Below are 14,397 nucleotides of genomic sequence, written 5' to 3' on the forward strand. Positions count from 1 at the left end.
GAGAAACACAGAACATACTAAATACATTTTTTTTCATAAGCACAATTATGTTTTTCCCATAAGAAACTTCTTAGTGTTGTTTTCTGGCTTGAGCAAAATAATGTAGCATTTTGGGACAAATATGCAAACCAAAAGTCCAAAACTAGAGGCCAAGATGGCAAAAATCTCCACAGCCACGCTGTACCTCCCTGGAGAGCTGACATACGCTGGCACAAATGCAATCCACACAGCGCAAAATATCAACATACTAAATGTAATAAACTTGGCCTCGTTAAAATTATCCGGAAGCTTCCGTGCAAAGAAAGCCAACAAAAAGCAGACAGAAGCCAAAAAGCCAATGTAGCCCAGTACAGTGGCGAATCCTGCAACTGATCCCACCGTGCACTCCAGGATGACCTTTGACCCCTGGATTCCATAGTTATGGCGAGGTGAAGGTGGACTGACGGAGAGCCACATGGCACAGATAATCACTTGAACACAGGTGCACAGCAAAACACTTCCTCTCTGCTGACCGGGTCCAAACCATTTTATAAGAGCCGAGGATCCAGGTCTAGCCGAGCGAAATGCAACTAGAACCACAATGGTTTTGACCAGAATGCAGGAGATGCACAGGACAAAACTGATCCCAAACGCGGCCTGTTGTAACCTGCATGACCAAAGCGAGGGCTGGCCTACAAACACCAGCGAGCACAAGAAGCAGAGTTTGAGTGACAGCAAGAGCAGGAAGCTCAGTTCAGAGTTGTTGGCCTTAACAATGGGAGTGTTTCTGTGGTACAGGAAAATAACAGCCACTGTAGATGTCATAAGTGCACCTGAAACAGCCACGCTTGACAATGTGATGCCCATTGTTTCTGTAAAGGCGAGAAACTCAGTCTCTCTGGGCACACATTCGTTTCTGAAACTATTAGACCAGAACTCTGGGGGGCAGCGATAACATTTCACAGCACCTGGGGGAGAACGTTTTCACATGTTTTGTGTTATTTATTGATTTCAAAAGTTGATCAGGTGTTTATGTTTTGTTCATATGAATGAGGAAAGAATAATAACCTGTGATGTTGCTGATTTCACCATCAGTGCAGGGCAGACAGTCAAAGCAGCACACAGGCAAACCTTTCTTAATGGCCTTACGTGTCCCAGGAGGACACTCAGCTGTGCAAACAGATACAGGCACCTGCGAAGATGAAATATATAAGACTGAAATAAATAAAAGATCTAAACATTCTAGATCAATTAAATGTAAATAGTTTTTCCACAAAGTCTGTAGACAAAAAATCATTTCTTTTTGGAATTGTTCCTACTTGTCTTCCAGTAAAAATACCTAAAAATTGTCAAATCAAGATACATTTGATTTACTCAATCAGTTTAAAACAGGAGAAAATATTTTCCAATGGAGTAAGAAAAATAATACAAAGTTAGGTTTGACCTCTTTATTAAGTACTTAATTCAAGATAATCTTTTTTTACGTACAGTAATTCAAGATTATTTCTATTATAATTATGCTCAATTTTGATTTTTCAGAACACAACTCAGCTCATTTTGCATGCTTCTCAAGTAAATGTGTCTTGATTTAAGAATATTTAGATATTTCTACTAGAAAACAATACAAAAACGCAAAGTTAGAAATTACAGTGATACATATTTGATTCATTTTGGAGTGATCTTCAGTCATATTACATTGTCAAATCCAATAAAATATTACAAGCATCTCTTACCTTTCCTGAGTCTCCAGGCCATATAATAGCAGATTCATTAATGATAAGCTGGTTTCCCTCCACTTTACCGATGGTCACATAATGGAGAGAACCATCAGGAGCTCTTTGCCAGTTCACCAGATCATAGACAGGCGGGATGCCTCCATCCTGGAAATAAAACTTCTCTCCTAACTGAGTGGTGAAATTAACTTGTTCAATGTGCTGTAAAAGCTTTTAAAAAGACAGACAGAACAACATGTTTTAGACCAACTGCAAAGTCGGTCTAAAATATCCCAAAACATATTTTTTATAATACACTTTGAATAGAACAAACCAAATTTTGGAAACAACTTTTAACCTGCCAGTCCCAAGGTAATTGTTAAAGAATGTATGAAGTCAGTTAGGTTTAAAGTTTACACAGGTGTACTAGCAGAGGTAACCACAGGTACACAAACATGTTCTAAGAATACCCTTTAGTCTTAAATTCAAACAGCATGTTCATGTATCTTTTTACAAATGCTACTTGGTTTGATATTTTATTCAATGCAAAGACGTGTCTTAATTTCCAAATACATACTGTGCAAAGGTCTTAGGCATTAGATTTCAGCAATGATGTTTAAGTACCATGATTATTTCTCAGTGTCTTTATTAGAATACAACCAAAAAATTCAGATAATATTTGCATGAAGTTTGAAAACAGAATTTTTTTTTAGATTCATTACACTTAAGCAATATGAGAAACCTGACTCCAAATTGGAATAAAACGATAATACTTACTCTTACAAGAAGACATTTTGTAGCTTATTATTATTATTGTGTAGGCATATTTCCTATATTTTCTGTTTGCATCTTAAAAGAGAAAATATATGGATAATCATGGTGGAGCTGTTGGTGAGCTAAGACTTTTACACATACTGTAAATGAAGAGTTTGGTTCCAAAATTAGATGTTTTTTATTGTGCATTCCAATTAATATCAATCAAACTACAGTTGGTTTGTTTTGATTTAAGCCATAATAACTAAAAAAATACAGCTAACTAACACAATAAAACACAATAAAAACATGATAACATAATAAAAAACATGATTTTTGAAAGATCTTATTTTGGAACCAAACTCTTCAAATATACATAGCCTATAACAATTGATGTGCATACCTGTGCTGGAGTGATGCTATCCAGAGAGGAACACTGTGGTTTTCTTTCAGGGTCTGAGTTATTTTGTGTTGTGCAGGTCAACAGAGAATGCACTGCATGGGCAGCAGCATACACAGCCAAGTACACATTATACGTCACTCTCAGGGAAGAGGTGTCTGTAAACTGACGGTTCATTCCTTTCAGACTCTCCGTGCCGCTGCAGGGAGAGAGGCTCTTCTGAAAACCTGTGGAAGAGTTCTTTTGAAGGCTACAAGTGAATATATTCTGCCACAAAGCCTTCAACAGGGCATCTTTAGGGTAACGGGAAGGATGTAGCTGTCGGAGATGTGCATCAAAGCCAGGTATGTGTGCACATCTTAAAGCCACACCGAGAGTTCCCTTGGAGATGGTGTAGAGCTGAGGATTGCTCAAGAGATGCCCACTGGTGCTCCAGATCTCACTGGCCAGAAACAGCCTGTCGGTCACATTTCTACGAACCAACTCCAACAGAAAAGCCTCCACATCTGCGTACCATGCAAATACAAGGATCACACGGGCAGATGAGGCTTGCACCGTCGTCGCTGCACGGTCAACATCCTTGGCCAGCTGCTCCCTGTAGATGGTGTGAAAGAAAGCCAAGCAAATTTCCATCCCTTTAATTTCCTCTTCAAACACCTGCACTGCCCCACGGCCGTAGTCATTATCAACAACCATGGCTCCGACCCACGTCCAGCCAAAGCGTTTAACCATTTGAGCCATCGTGCGTGCCTGATAAGCATCACTGGGGACAGTGCGGAAGAAATTGGGGTATTTTTGTCTGTTGCTGAGACACGGGCAGCTAGCCAGATAGCTGATCTAGAAAGACAAAGACAAACAACACATGCAGTAAGTATAGGTCAATGACCAAGCATTTCAATTACAAAGTTACTTTTTTAGAAGTATCCTTAATGCACCATTGCGATCTGCAGGGGACGCAGTGTTGTGGACAGGATAATGCTTTGAGTCGAAGCAGAATCTCCAATTATGAGTTTAGCAGGTCTGGTGTTGCTGCAGGTATGGTTTCCGCCACTGATCATTGACAAAGCTGATCTTAGACTGTAGGGGTATCGGGAACAGCTATCTTGTATGTGATATCCCAGTTGAATACCAGGCAATAGAAAGGGATTGCGGTTAATTTCTTCGACTGCAAACACCACAGCTTGAACCCAGCGCATAGAACGCTCTTGAAGCCTGATAACAGACAGACAATTTACAAGAAAGGTTATAGACAGTTTTAGCAGCAACAACATAAACAAATGTTATGTGGCCCAAACTTAACCTCCGGTAGACCTCAGCAAAGAATTAATAACTGTTGAGTAGTTTAATTTAATACAATTAATGTAAAATTCAATTTAATATTAATATACATTTTAAAAATGTCATGTTACTAGCCCCTAGCCAGAACGATAACCAAACACTATATAGAGCTAGAAGTTGTTAGGGTGTAATGAAGCATACCTGTGTGAAGAGCATAAAGACATTTATGCCCAGAAACAAAATGTCAAAACATTAAAACTATTAATTACATCTATTAACATTTTAATTTTATTTACAAATTTAAATGTATAATTTTAAAATTAAATTAATTGAAACATAAATATTTTATAAATAGTGTGAGCAAACTACATCTCTAACCAAACCAAAAAACAAACATAAAAAATATTGATTAATAATAAACAAAGTATACTATGGCAGGGATTGTATAAATATACATGCAATTAGAAAATACACACAATACACTTTTTTTACAAAAAAATAAAGGATATATTTTTCAGTGGTGTGCAAGATTTGAACAATGACCACTTAAGCGGACAAACAAACACAGTCTGGATGTTAGGAACATTCCGCCATTGCACACAGATGTGTAAGATCTTTACACGTATTTACATACTGTATATTTTTTTCTCATTGCCATGATAAACAGTGCAACAAAAATAGAACATAAATTAAAAATATTCTGAAACAAATTAAAGAAATTGTAACAATGTTCAGTTCATAAATGATTGAATATATGTTATGTACAGAAAATGTTCAGTTACAGCACATTTATTAGTAATCCTGTTAACATTTCATATATACTGCGGTTTCATCAACTAAATAAGTGGAAAAATAAATATTTTTAAAATCTGAAATAAAATAAAAGATGTAAAAGTAAAAGAACAAAAAATAAAAAAAAAAATGTTGGTGCCTCAAAAGTCCTTGTACACCTGTTGGGAAAACCTAGGGGAACATAGCCTACTTAGTGTATCATGAACTCACACATATAGTATTTTACATAAATTAGTATAAAAGAGAAAAAAAGAATGTGACAGAGAACTCACTTACTCGGTACACGGCTTTATTTCAGTTCTTTTGGTGAAGGTCAGGTCAGGGGTCGGCGGCAGGTTGTGTATATTAATGAGAGCTCCAATGATCACATCACCATCCTGATAGAGACCAACATCATCTAAGCGCTGCGACATATCCAAGTTCACACACTTTTCCTGCTGAATCTCCTCTACCACAGTAAAACTCATCCCAGCCTCACATACGGACCACTGCAAAAGCACCAGCACAGACGGTAGAAGCCATGACTGAGTGAGTACAGACATTGGCACAGTTTGGTGTTACCTGCTGTCTGACAGCCTTCCTGAACCTTATGTGTTAATGTAGAATGAGAATGGATATCTGTTATGACCACAGTCCTAAGAGAGCAGCAGAAAAACAACGGCCAGACATGACAATGGGAGGCCAAATTGTGGCTCCTATGAGCCCCAAAATTAAAGGTAATTACAAAATAATTTGTGATGAGTTAACAGTTAGATGATGCTGCAGAGGGACACTGTATTTTCGGAATAGTGGCGTACTGAGTCACAGTTACTTATCTTCTGTCTAAAACAACAACAGGGTCACATCTGCTAGAAAGCTTCTGATAGATTAAGTTTTAATTGTAAATGCTCACCTGAGCTTTCCGGGTATAACATATCAGCATGAGCGAGACTGGTTTTGTGTTTGTCAGAGATTGTGATATCAAATTCAATACCTCTTATAAGAAAATACATTTATCTAGATAGGAGAAATATGTCACGGTTTGTCAAAAACACAACATTAAATCCATCACAATCAGGGTTGCCAAATCTGCATAACAAAACCATCATAGTGGCCTACCAAAATTATACCATGACCCGAGCCTAAATACCCAAACTCTAATGCCCGGTTTCACAGGCAAGGCTTAAGACTAGTCCCAGACTAAAGTGAAAGTTTGAGCTGTATTAACTGAAAATTGCCCTGACATATGTTAAAATATGTCATTACCATTGTTTTGTCTCAAGATGAACACCAGTAATGTTTTTATCTAATCTAAATTCAATTTAAGTCGCTTTTATTAAAATGCCTTAGATTCTATGGCATTTTAATAAAAGCGATTTAAATTTAACTAAGGCATAGTCCTGGATTAAACCAAGCCTCGTCTCTGAAACCAGGCCTAAATACGATAAATTACCCCAATACATACAATTCATATTTTACAGTCACAGATATGAATTACAAACAATTTCTTATTGAAAATCAGTGTAGTAGTAATCCTAAACACACTCCATTTTCATCAACAACTTCATTTTACTGGAAGAATAATAGCTGATAAACAAAATCTATCCACCTTTAACCCGTAGATTAAAACACGCATGGCAACAGTTTAAAAGTAGCCAATTTTCACGGAAAAACAGTGCACCTGGCAACCCTGATACCAATGAAAATAATATTGTAGAGGTATGCGAGAAAAATCACACATTCAACATTTTAACTCCATGGCAAACATTTCAAAATTTATTGCATTGGTAGGAAAATGCTCACACTCATCTTTGATGAGCAACCCTAAAAAGAACAACAAACTAGATGCCTTAAAGCACAGGAGAAGTGGGAAAGCTTTTTTTTCGCCATCTCTTTAAAAAGAAAACAAAACATTAAGTCTAACAAATGTTTATTTTTGCTCTCTGTATCAAAGCAATTACAAAAATAAAACTTTAAACATACAGCTTTATAATATGAAGAAGAACTTTTTTTTCAATTCGTGACTAATAGAAAGCAAGCAAGTCAGAGCAAGCAGGTAAATGTGCTGTATTGCATTCAATACAACAAAATCATACTGTGCAAAATCATAGGACAGGAACATCTACAGGTCTGTGCATAGTCATGCTGAAATGTTCACAGGTTCACATGCTTTATTCTAAAGAAAAACGTCACAGTTATTCAAATTGAAATGAAGACCCATAGTGCTTTGAGTGAGGATAAATTTATCATGTACAAACTACATAGACATACAAATAACATTTGATATGCAGGAAGACTGAATTAAAAGTGAAGCCCATTCATGGCTTTGCTGTACTACATAAAGAGAACAAATACAACAAAACTGTCCTCTGAAATTCAATTACTTGTTATTATAACAATTTTTCACCTCGAGACAACACACATGTTCAACAATACATTTTTTTAGAGAATGACGGGACCACATATACATCAACAGTTTGATACAGTACACCACCAACTGTGATATACAGCATATGTACAGTGCACAGTTCTGGAAGTGTCCTGCTACATACATCTTCAGACTGTTACAGGGAAACACATGCAGAGTAAGAAACAGCGCTGTCAAAGCCTCAGCAAAAAGTAAACCTCAGGTTCGGCTGGGCTGGAGAAGTCAGGAGGGAGCAAAGAATCAACAGCATAGTATCCATCTCCATATCCATAGCGTAGCGTAGTGCAGGCACCTTCAGGCAAACCTCTATCCTCTGGACCTAGCTGATCTAGATAACCGGCGATATACGAGCCTGTAGAATGCCTGTTCGGTGGAGGATTTTGGGAAGAGAGCTTAATACGGAGAACTACGTCTGTGGAGCCCTCAAGAGGCCGGTGTTTCAAGGCGTCTTGCTGTTTCTCACGTGCACGATTGGCTATGTGACGTACACGACTTTGACTCCGGGAGGAAAGCCGCCTTGATAGGAAGGGTGGAGGATCTCCGGGATCCTCAGTTGAACTTTGAAGGACTGTAGGAAGTTTAGTGGTGGGCTGAGAAGAGGAGGGGGCATGCGGATAGTCCTCATGTTCTAAGGTCACGAGCTTGCGAAGCTGCTCAGTTAAGGGGTCCAACGACTTCGGTCGACCGGCCAACCCACACATCCGTCTTTGGTCTCGCATCGCAGGAGTGACAAAACTTCGGCTGATGAACTTGTACTTGCTTTGGAAGTTACAAGAAATGTCTTCAGAGGTCAAGTCTCCGAGACTCTTGGACTTGCACGTATTGGAGGACACTGGGGAGATCGGAGGAGGGCGTTTTTGCGGAGAATATGAGTTTATAGGAGCTCTGTGGTCTTGTAATGCAACAGAGTTGCAAATCACGTCAATGTCTGATATAGGTGTATACAAGTCTTTTTCTAATGAAGTTTGCCTTTCAAGACATTCGAAGGACAAAGAGCTTTTTGGCAAATGCTCAACTTTACAGCCACTTTGGTATCTTGTTTCCTGGTGCCCTTCCTCTGTTGTGTCTATTCTGTGAGTGCCAAGTGGAAATCTCCTGGGATGGGATTTGTTTTGATCGACAGTACTGGAGGTTAGACTGTGGTGTGATGATGGAGACTGGTAGTGTCTGTGAATTGCTGAAGTGTCCGTTGAATGAGAACGAACGGGAGAAGGATGATATGAGAGTTTGTGGAGATGGGATGGTTCAAGTCTTGGTAAGTGATACGGGGAAGGCTGGTTGGAGCCGTTTCTGAGGTCATTACACCAGTGATGGTCTTGATTTGAAGAGATCAATGTGTCATCTAAGGGATCCCCGTCCACATTGATTTCCACCTCCATCAGACTGCTGCTCGCAGAGTCTTGGCACATTAGGAAGCGGTCCGAGACTGTGCTGTTCATTGAGGTTTCTCTGTAACCTCCAAATTCATAGTGCATCAAGGACCCAGTGGAATGACATTGACTGCCATACCTTGTCTTTCTGTTTGACACCAAATTTACGTTACCTCGCATGAACCTTTCTAAAGGCCACCTGATGGGTGAGGATACTTTGCTGGCCACTGGAGAGCCAATTAGGTCCTTTTGGAAGTTCTTTTGATAAAGGTTGTGAGAGGAAACAGGAGAAAGCACCTCCTCATCCAGAATGGTGAAAACTTCAGGTTCAGTAGTTGCAGGACTTGAGGGTCTGTCAGGTAGAGCTGAGGTTATGCCAGAAGATTCTTGAATGGCCTTTAGCGGAGTGCTGGAAAGCTCATTGTTGAAATCAGGGAGGTCATTTGGTGGTACGGAAAATTTCAATGGTTGTGAGTTTGATAGTACATTTAAGGGGCTTTGCTCAACGGTCAAGTCAAATTGGCCAATCAGAGCAGATATTGATCCACAGGTGTCGTTCTCGTTTCCCAGGGAGACAGCATCAATAAGGCGAGACAGAGCACTGTCCTGAAGGGACACTTGACTCTGGTCAGTCTGATCCATTTGAGGGTCAGATTTGGTAAAGGTGCGTGAAGAAGATGAAGAGGAGGACGAGGAATAAGTGGCTGCCTTGGGCGTTAACACTTTCTTTCTTGGAGATTGTAAGTGGCTGGATACTCTTTGACTTTCTTTTCTTTGCATGCTAGCATCACCATTACAATAATCTGAGGGATCTAACCAGTGGTCTGCTGGCTTTTTGGAAGAACAAAATTTAATGTCCTCAGTTGGGATAACACCATCTCTTGAGAGTTCTTGGTGAGGATCACCCACACTTTCTCTACTGCTTTCAATGACCAGGTAAGGAGTTTCTTTTGTTTCTTTGGGCTCAGTGTTACAGTCCTGAATGGGATTGGCAGAAAGGGTACGACCATCAGGTCCTTTAAAGGCAGAAGTTTCGATAAGAAGATCCATTGAGATGGATTTGGGCTTCTGATGGTGGACAGAATCTGTAGAAGACATTTAAAAGGAGATGATTGTTAGTAGTTAAAAAAGAAACAACAGAAAAACTCACAGACCTTCAAACAACACAATCCAACACACGTCACTCTGTACACAGGACAAATGAAATGTACCACCAAGTACGACGGTGAGAAGGAAGTTTGATAATGGCACTGTAGAGGGAACATCCAGTTTGCATATATTTAACATTCAATTATTTGCTGCTGTTTTTTCATAATTTTTCCAACACACCATTGATGAATTATGGCCTGGATTTTCTTGTAAAACGAGAAAGAGTTTTTGAAGAAAAATCCTAAAAATAATAAACACATCAGTGCAATGATTCAGAGCGGGGATGTTTTTGATGAGTCGACCTGAGTATGGCTTGTGGATTACCTGCAGGGGTTTTCCTAGTCAGTTTTCTACTACAGAGAAGCACAACAGTAAAGACAGAACAAGACAAAGGCAAGTTAAGATATCAAAGAAAGAAAAGCCTGTAAGTATGAATACTTCAAAGGGACCGATTAAAGCTATGGTAGGCCGTTTCATAGAGGCTAGCAATAGCAAGTCAGAAGGGGAAAATATTCCGAGTTCACTCCAAAGACACGCCTCCTCATGTCAATTTCCTCATGTCTCACTAACATAAAGTGAGATAACATTATGTATATAACGTTTATGTACGAGCAGGGTTATGCAAATCAATTTTGACATCCTATCATTGCATTTGGAGTTTGGACTTTTTTATATACTGTATAGACCTTTTATATATAGACCACTTAAGTTTGCTGTCAGGATGTCAAGAGACTTTGAAACAGTATAACACAAAATATACATTGCCTACCCTAGCTTTAACTACATTGTTTAATAGGAACTAGGGCTGCACAATATTGAAGGCGATATGTGTTTATTTGCTAAATTGGCTAAATTGCTTTGATGCAGAAACAGTATTTCGTTTCTGTGTGTATGCATTATAGTGAATTCTTTTATTCATCTCGATATATTCCAGTTATTTTTATATATCTTGCAGCCCTATAAGGAAGTGTAAAAGTGCATGCGAACCAAAACATTAGATACAGAAAACAATGGAGTAATTAGTACATGTTAACTATTATATCATGTCAATGTATAGAATGTTAAATCTTTCTTTTTTTGAGAGGGTAACACAAGCAAAGGTAAGATTGTTTATCACAAAGCTGTTGCCGTGTTCATTTTATTTGGAAGACATTTACATTAATCCAGAAGAATTATTCACATTTTTACTGACCAGTGATTGTGTCGGGTCCAGGATCTGTCCCCTCCTGATCTGGGGATGTCAGGTTGAGTTTACTGTGTAGGAGCTTTTCCATGGGCATAGAGACTGGGCGGTGTTGAAGCGTTTTTCTTTTGTCTGTTCTTCTCTCTACATCAGAAGGTTGAGAGTCCCCAGTACTCTGTTTTCTGTCATGCGGAGCTTCAGCTAACGGAATCTTGGTCTTTTTGCGGCCTTTGGCAGGGGCACTGGCTGTTCTCCGGAGGAGGTGGTCTGTTATGGAGCATTTACGTGGTGGAACACCGATGTTTGTGTCTACTGAAGACTTGGAACTTTTATTAAATAAGCCTCTGAAACCCCGAAGCTGACGACCCTGAGGTGAGAAAAGAGCACAGAAAGATATTTTAGAAGATATTATTTGTTATAACTATATTAAACACCTGGGATCCAGCAACAAAAGGGTTTCTTTTATTATTGATGTAATTTATGATTATGAAACAGAAAAAAAATACATTAAATAGCTTTTTAACTGCAGCACAACCATGATATGGAAGATATTATGGAGTGACTTTTTTACACAATATTTACTTTCTTATTTATTACATTGAATATTCTTTTTATAATATTAACTTCTAGTTTTTCCAGAATACATTAAAACAAATTATTAAAATAACTGACTTCATTTTTCTAAGATCTTTAACCCCTAAAACAGAAATACAAAAAAGTGCTGCTGGGTCCCGAATGACTGTGAATCCAACAGTAAGCAAGCCCAGACAACAACAATACATACATGCAATATCACATTCAGTTAAAACTTCAATATGCTGTGTGTTTTCACAAGACAAATACAACACTGTGATATCACCCATTGCACTATACACTCAAACCAACAGATGGCAGCATAACCCTTTACAAGTTAACTATCATTACAGCTGATACAGTTATTCCCAACCAGAGAATGCAGCGTATCCCAAACAAAAAACAAACAAAGATAACATTGCGTTGGTAAACCTATTAAACATAAAAATAGCTTAAGACAGGTAATCATGATGAATTTCATGTTTTTCCCCTATAAAACAGAAAACAAAATAATGCATGTTAAGTTATTTTATATTCATGTTTATAAAACGTGTGGATTATTACCCATAATATTAAAAATATATATATATTGCTAGATTATACCCAGTATAAAATCTAGTTTGCAGTAGATCAAGCAAAGTTTTTGCCTTAATGCACATACTAAAAATAGGTTGGGAAACACTGAAATAATATAATACAACAACAATCAACAATCTCACGATCATTTTAAGCCTTCAAATAAAGTAACAAATCCAGAATAAAGGCGAAAACAGAATTGGCCAAGTAAAGCATTACTTACACTTAAAAAAAAAAAAACATTTCAAAACAGTCACGCACATTTAAAACAACTTTCTGTTCACTGAACATCAACAGGATTTGACAGTGACAGCTCAGAAGACGCTCATGCAGTACACATGCAGGACACTATATAGCCAGGGTACCTTATTGGCTCCTAGCAAGTGCATTATGGTATAACTTGGGTTGAGGACTAAAGGACTCCACTGGAAAGTAAAAATGTAAATGTTGAAGGAACTTCAAACACATAAAATCATTAGGTGATTTTACAATTGTAGGTATTTTCCTCAGTCTTTTGATGGAAATGCCAGTGCACATGTGTTTGGTCATACTGCAGCAAAAATGGAAAGAAACAACAGCTTGTGTGACAGATTGTTTCACTGGCGACCAGCTGAGCTTTTTACACCTTATTATTTAATCGAAGCTCTATAGTTGCTTTAAAATGACGCTTCAGTAACCAACAGGACATTTTCTATATTACAGCAAATATATGACGTGTTGAATTTAAATCTGAAGCATTTTCACATCCCTTTCAGTGAAAATGGCTGTTATATGCGAGTACAGCCATCATTAGCTCACCTTCCCATAGATGTCATGCACTGTGATATAGACAAAAATGGATGCTTCTGTCATTCCTTCCAAATAAACGTGTCTATATCCTGTGAGAGTGGAAAGAAGAGCAATGATTGAAATGAATGGAGGAAATGCATGTGCGGGAATGGTTAAAAGGGGAATGAAATTGAAAAAAAAAACACAGGCAGTCAGACATGGTATCATCAGCATTTCAACATTTCTGCACAGGAACACGTCTGCCATCTATGAAAGCCGTATGTGACTGTCTGTCAGTGAGCGCAGGGCAACACATCAAATGTTCTTTATGTGACACCACCTGACTGCTAGCACTGCACTCGATTACACTTTACATGCTATTTATTTAACCCTTCACCTCTATCTACCATGACTTCCTTATGGGCAGAGGTGTAAATTTCTAGAGTATTTTTACTCTCAAGTACATTATCAGTGTTATCAGAATTTTACTTTTTTCATTTTTCTACATTATAAAGCATCATACTTTTTACTCCACTTCATTTGAATAAAAGTAAAAATGTTAAAAACCATAAAATGTATTTATTAAATGTACTGGAGTACAAAGTATGACATATGCTATATAATCTAGTAAAAGGTTTGTATAATCTAGTACAATTTTTCAAAAAGAAAAAACATTCTGATAAAGTATGTATATTTAAAAATGTACTTGAGAGTATAAAAATAAGCCTTTTTTATTATTTTGTTTATAACTGATTTTTTAAATGGTCCTGGCCTTTTTATGCTTACCTGCATAATTTATTTCGTTTTGCTATTTTAAAAAAAATTATACATTTATCAATTTACCGCCTTGCCACACTCAGAACACTTGTGTAAATAAATAATTTAGCTGGCAAATTAAACTTATTGTGCATAGTTTTCAAACTAAATTATATTCGGTTAAAGTTTCTTTTTAAGAAAGCGCAATCTACAAAATTAGCCTTAAAGAGAGGAAAATGTCTCCAAAAATGTTTCAATTGTCATTTCCACTACATAACATTATGACATGTGGCAAAAATGACATCTGTTGTTTAAAAATGGCTTTATATTTCTGTTGAAAAAAGTACACGGAGTAGATAAATAAAATATACTGAGTTTGTGTGTTTTAAGGGAATTTAAAACAGAGTGCCCATAATTGCAGAAAGAATGATTTGCAAAATCCCTAACCTGGCATAAGACTGCTGAACGCTACTGTCCTCTGACCCACAAAATCTCGGCCAATAGGGTCATGATCCCAGACCAGGAAGCGCACCAGAGCCACCTCAGGCATGTGTAGTGTGAACGACAGGGTCTCTTCCCATACTGGATTAAATCCTACATGAACAATCACACTGAAGGTTAAGAAACTCAAACACCCTCTCATCTTTCTTCCTTAAAGAAAAAGAATGCTGGACACACAGGCAAAAACAGAGAAGTCACAC

At 37.8% G+C, this 14,397-nt stretch overlaps 2 protein-coding genes across 2 annotated transcripts in view; both read right to left on the bottom strand.

Moving 5' to 3' along the window:
- Positions 1–45: 45 nt before the first annotated feature.
- On the bottom strand, positions 46–5,371 carry LOC130562636 (extracellular calcium-sensing receptor). Its single transcript, XM_057347759.1, has 6 exons — positions 5,191–5,371; positions 3,780–4,056; positions 2,848–3,681; positions 1,713–1,922; positions 1,048–1,171; positions 46–947 (listed from the first exon to the last, which is right to left on the bottom strand). Exons 1-6 carry the CDS (start codon positions 5,325–5,327, stop codon positions 46–48), a joined length of 2,484 nt encoding a protein of 827 aa, XP_057203742.1. The 5' UTR covers positions 5,328–5,371.
- A 1,283-nt stretch (positions 5,372–6,654) lies between these two features.
- The window catches only part of plch1 (phospholipase C, eta 1), a 45,204-nt gene continuing 37,461 nt past the window's right edge, over positions 6,655–14,397 (bottom strand). The window contains exons 19-23 of the mRNA XM_057347746.1: positions 14,144–14,290; positions 12,971–13,050; positions 12,538–12,597; positions 11,033–11,390; positions 6,655–9,776 (exon numbers count right to left, since the gene is read on the bottom strand). Coding sequence (XP_057203729.1) covers positions 7,495–9,776; positions 11,033–11,390; positions 12,538–12,597; positions 12,971–13,050; positions 14,144–14,290 — 2,927 coding nt within the window. The 3' untranslated portion in view covers positions 6,655–7,494. The remainder of the gene's footprint in view (positions 9,777–11,032; positions 11,391–12,537; positions 12,598–12,970; positions 13,051–14,143; positions 14,291–14,397) is intronic.

Source organism: Triplophysa rosa, linkage group LG12 (assembly GCF_024868665.1).
Source record: "Triplophysa rosa linkage group LG12, Trosa_1v2, whole genome shotgun sequence".
In the NCBI taxonomy this organism is placed as follows: domain Eukaryota; kingdom Metazoa; phylum Chordata; class Actinopteri; order Cypriniformes; family Nemacheilidae; genus Triplophysa; species Triplophysa rosa.

Bases quoted from the DNA above. Each gene is read 5' to 3' on its own strand.
- LOC130562636 (XM_057347759.1), bottom strand. From the start codon at position 5,327: ATGTCGCAGCGCTTAGATGATGTTGGTCTCTATCAGGATGGTGATGTG. The intron at 1,172-1,712 runs GTAAGAGATGCT...TCATCTTCGCAG, and splicing joins GGCCTGGAGACTCAGGAAAG to GTGCCTGTATCTGTTTGCAC. The intron at 948-1,047 runs GTTATTATTCTT...GTTCTCCCCCAG, and splicing joins TGAAATCAGCAACATCACAG to GTGCTGTGAAATGTTATCGC.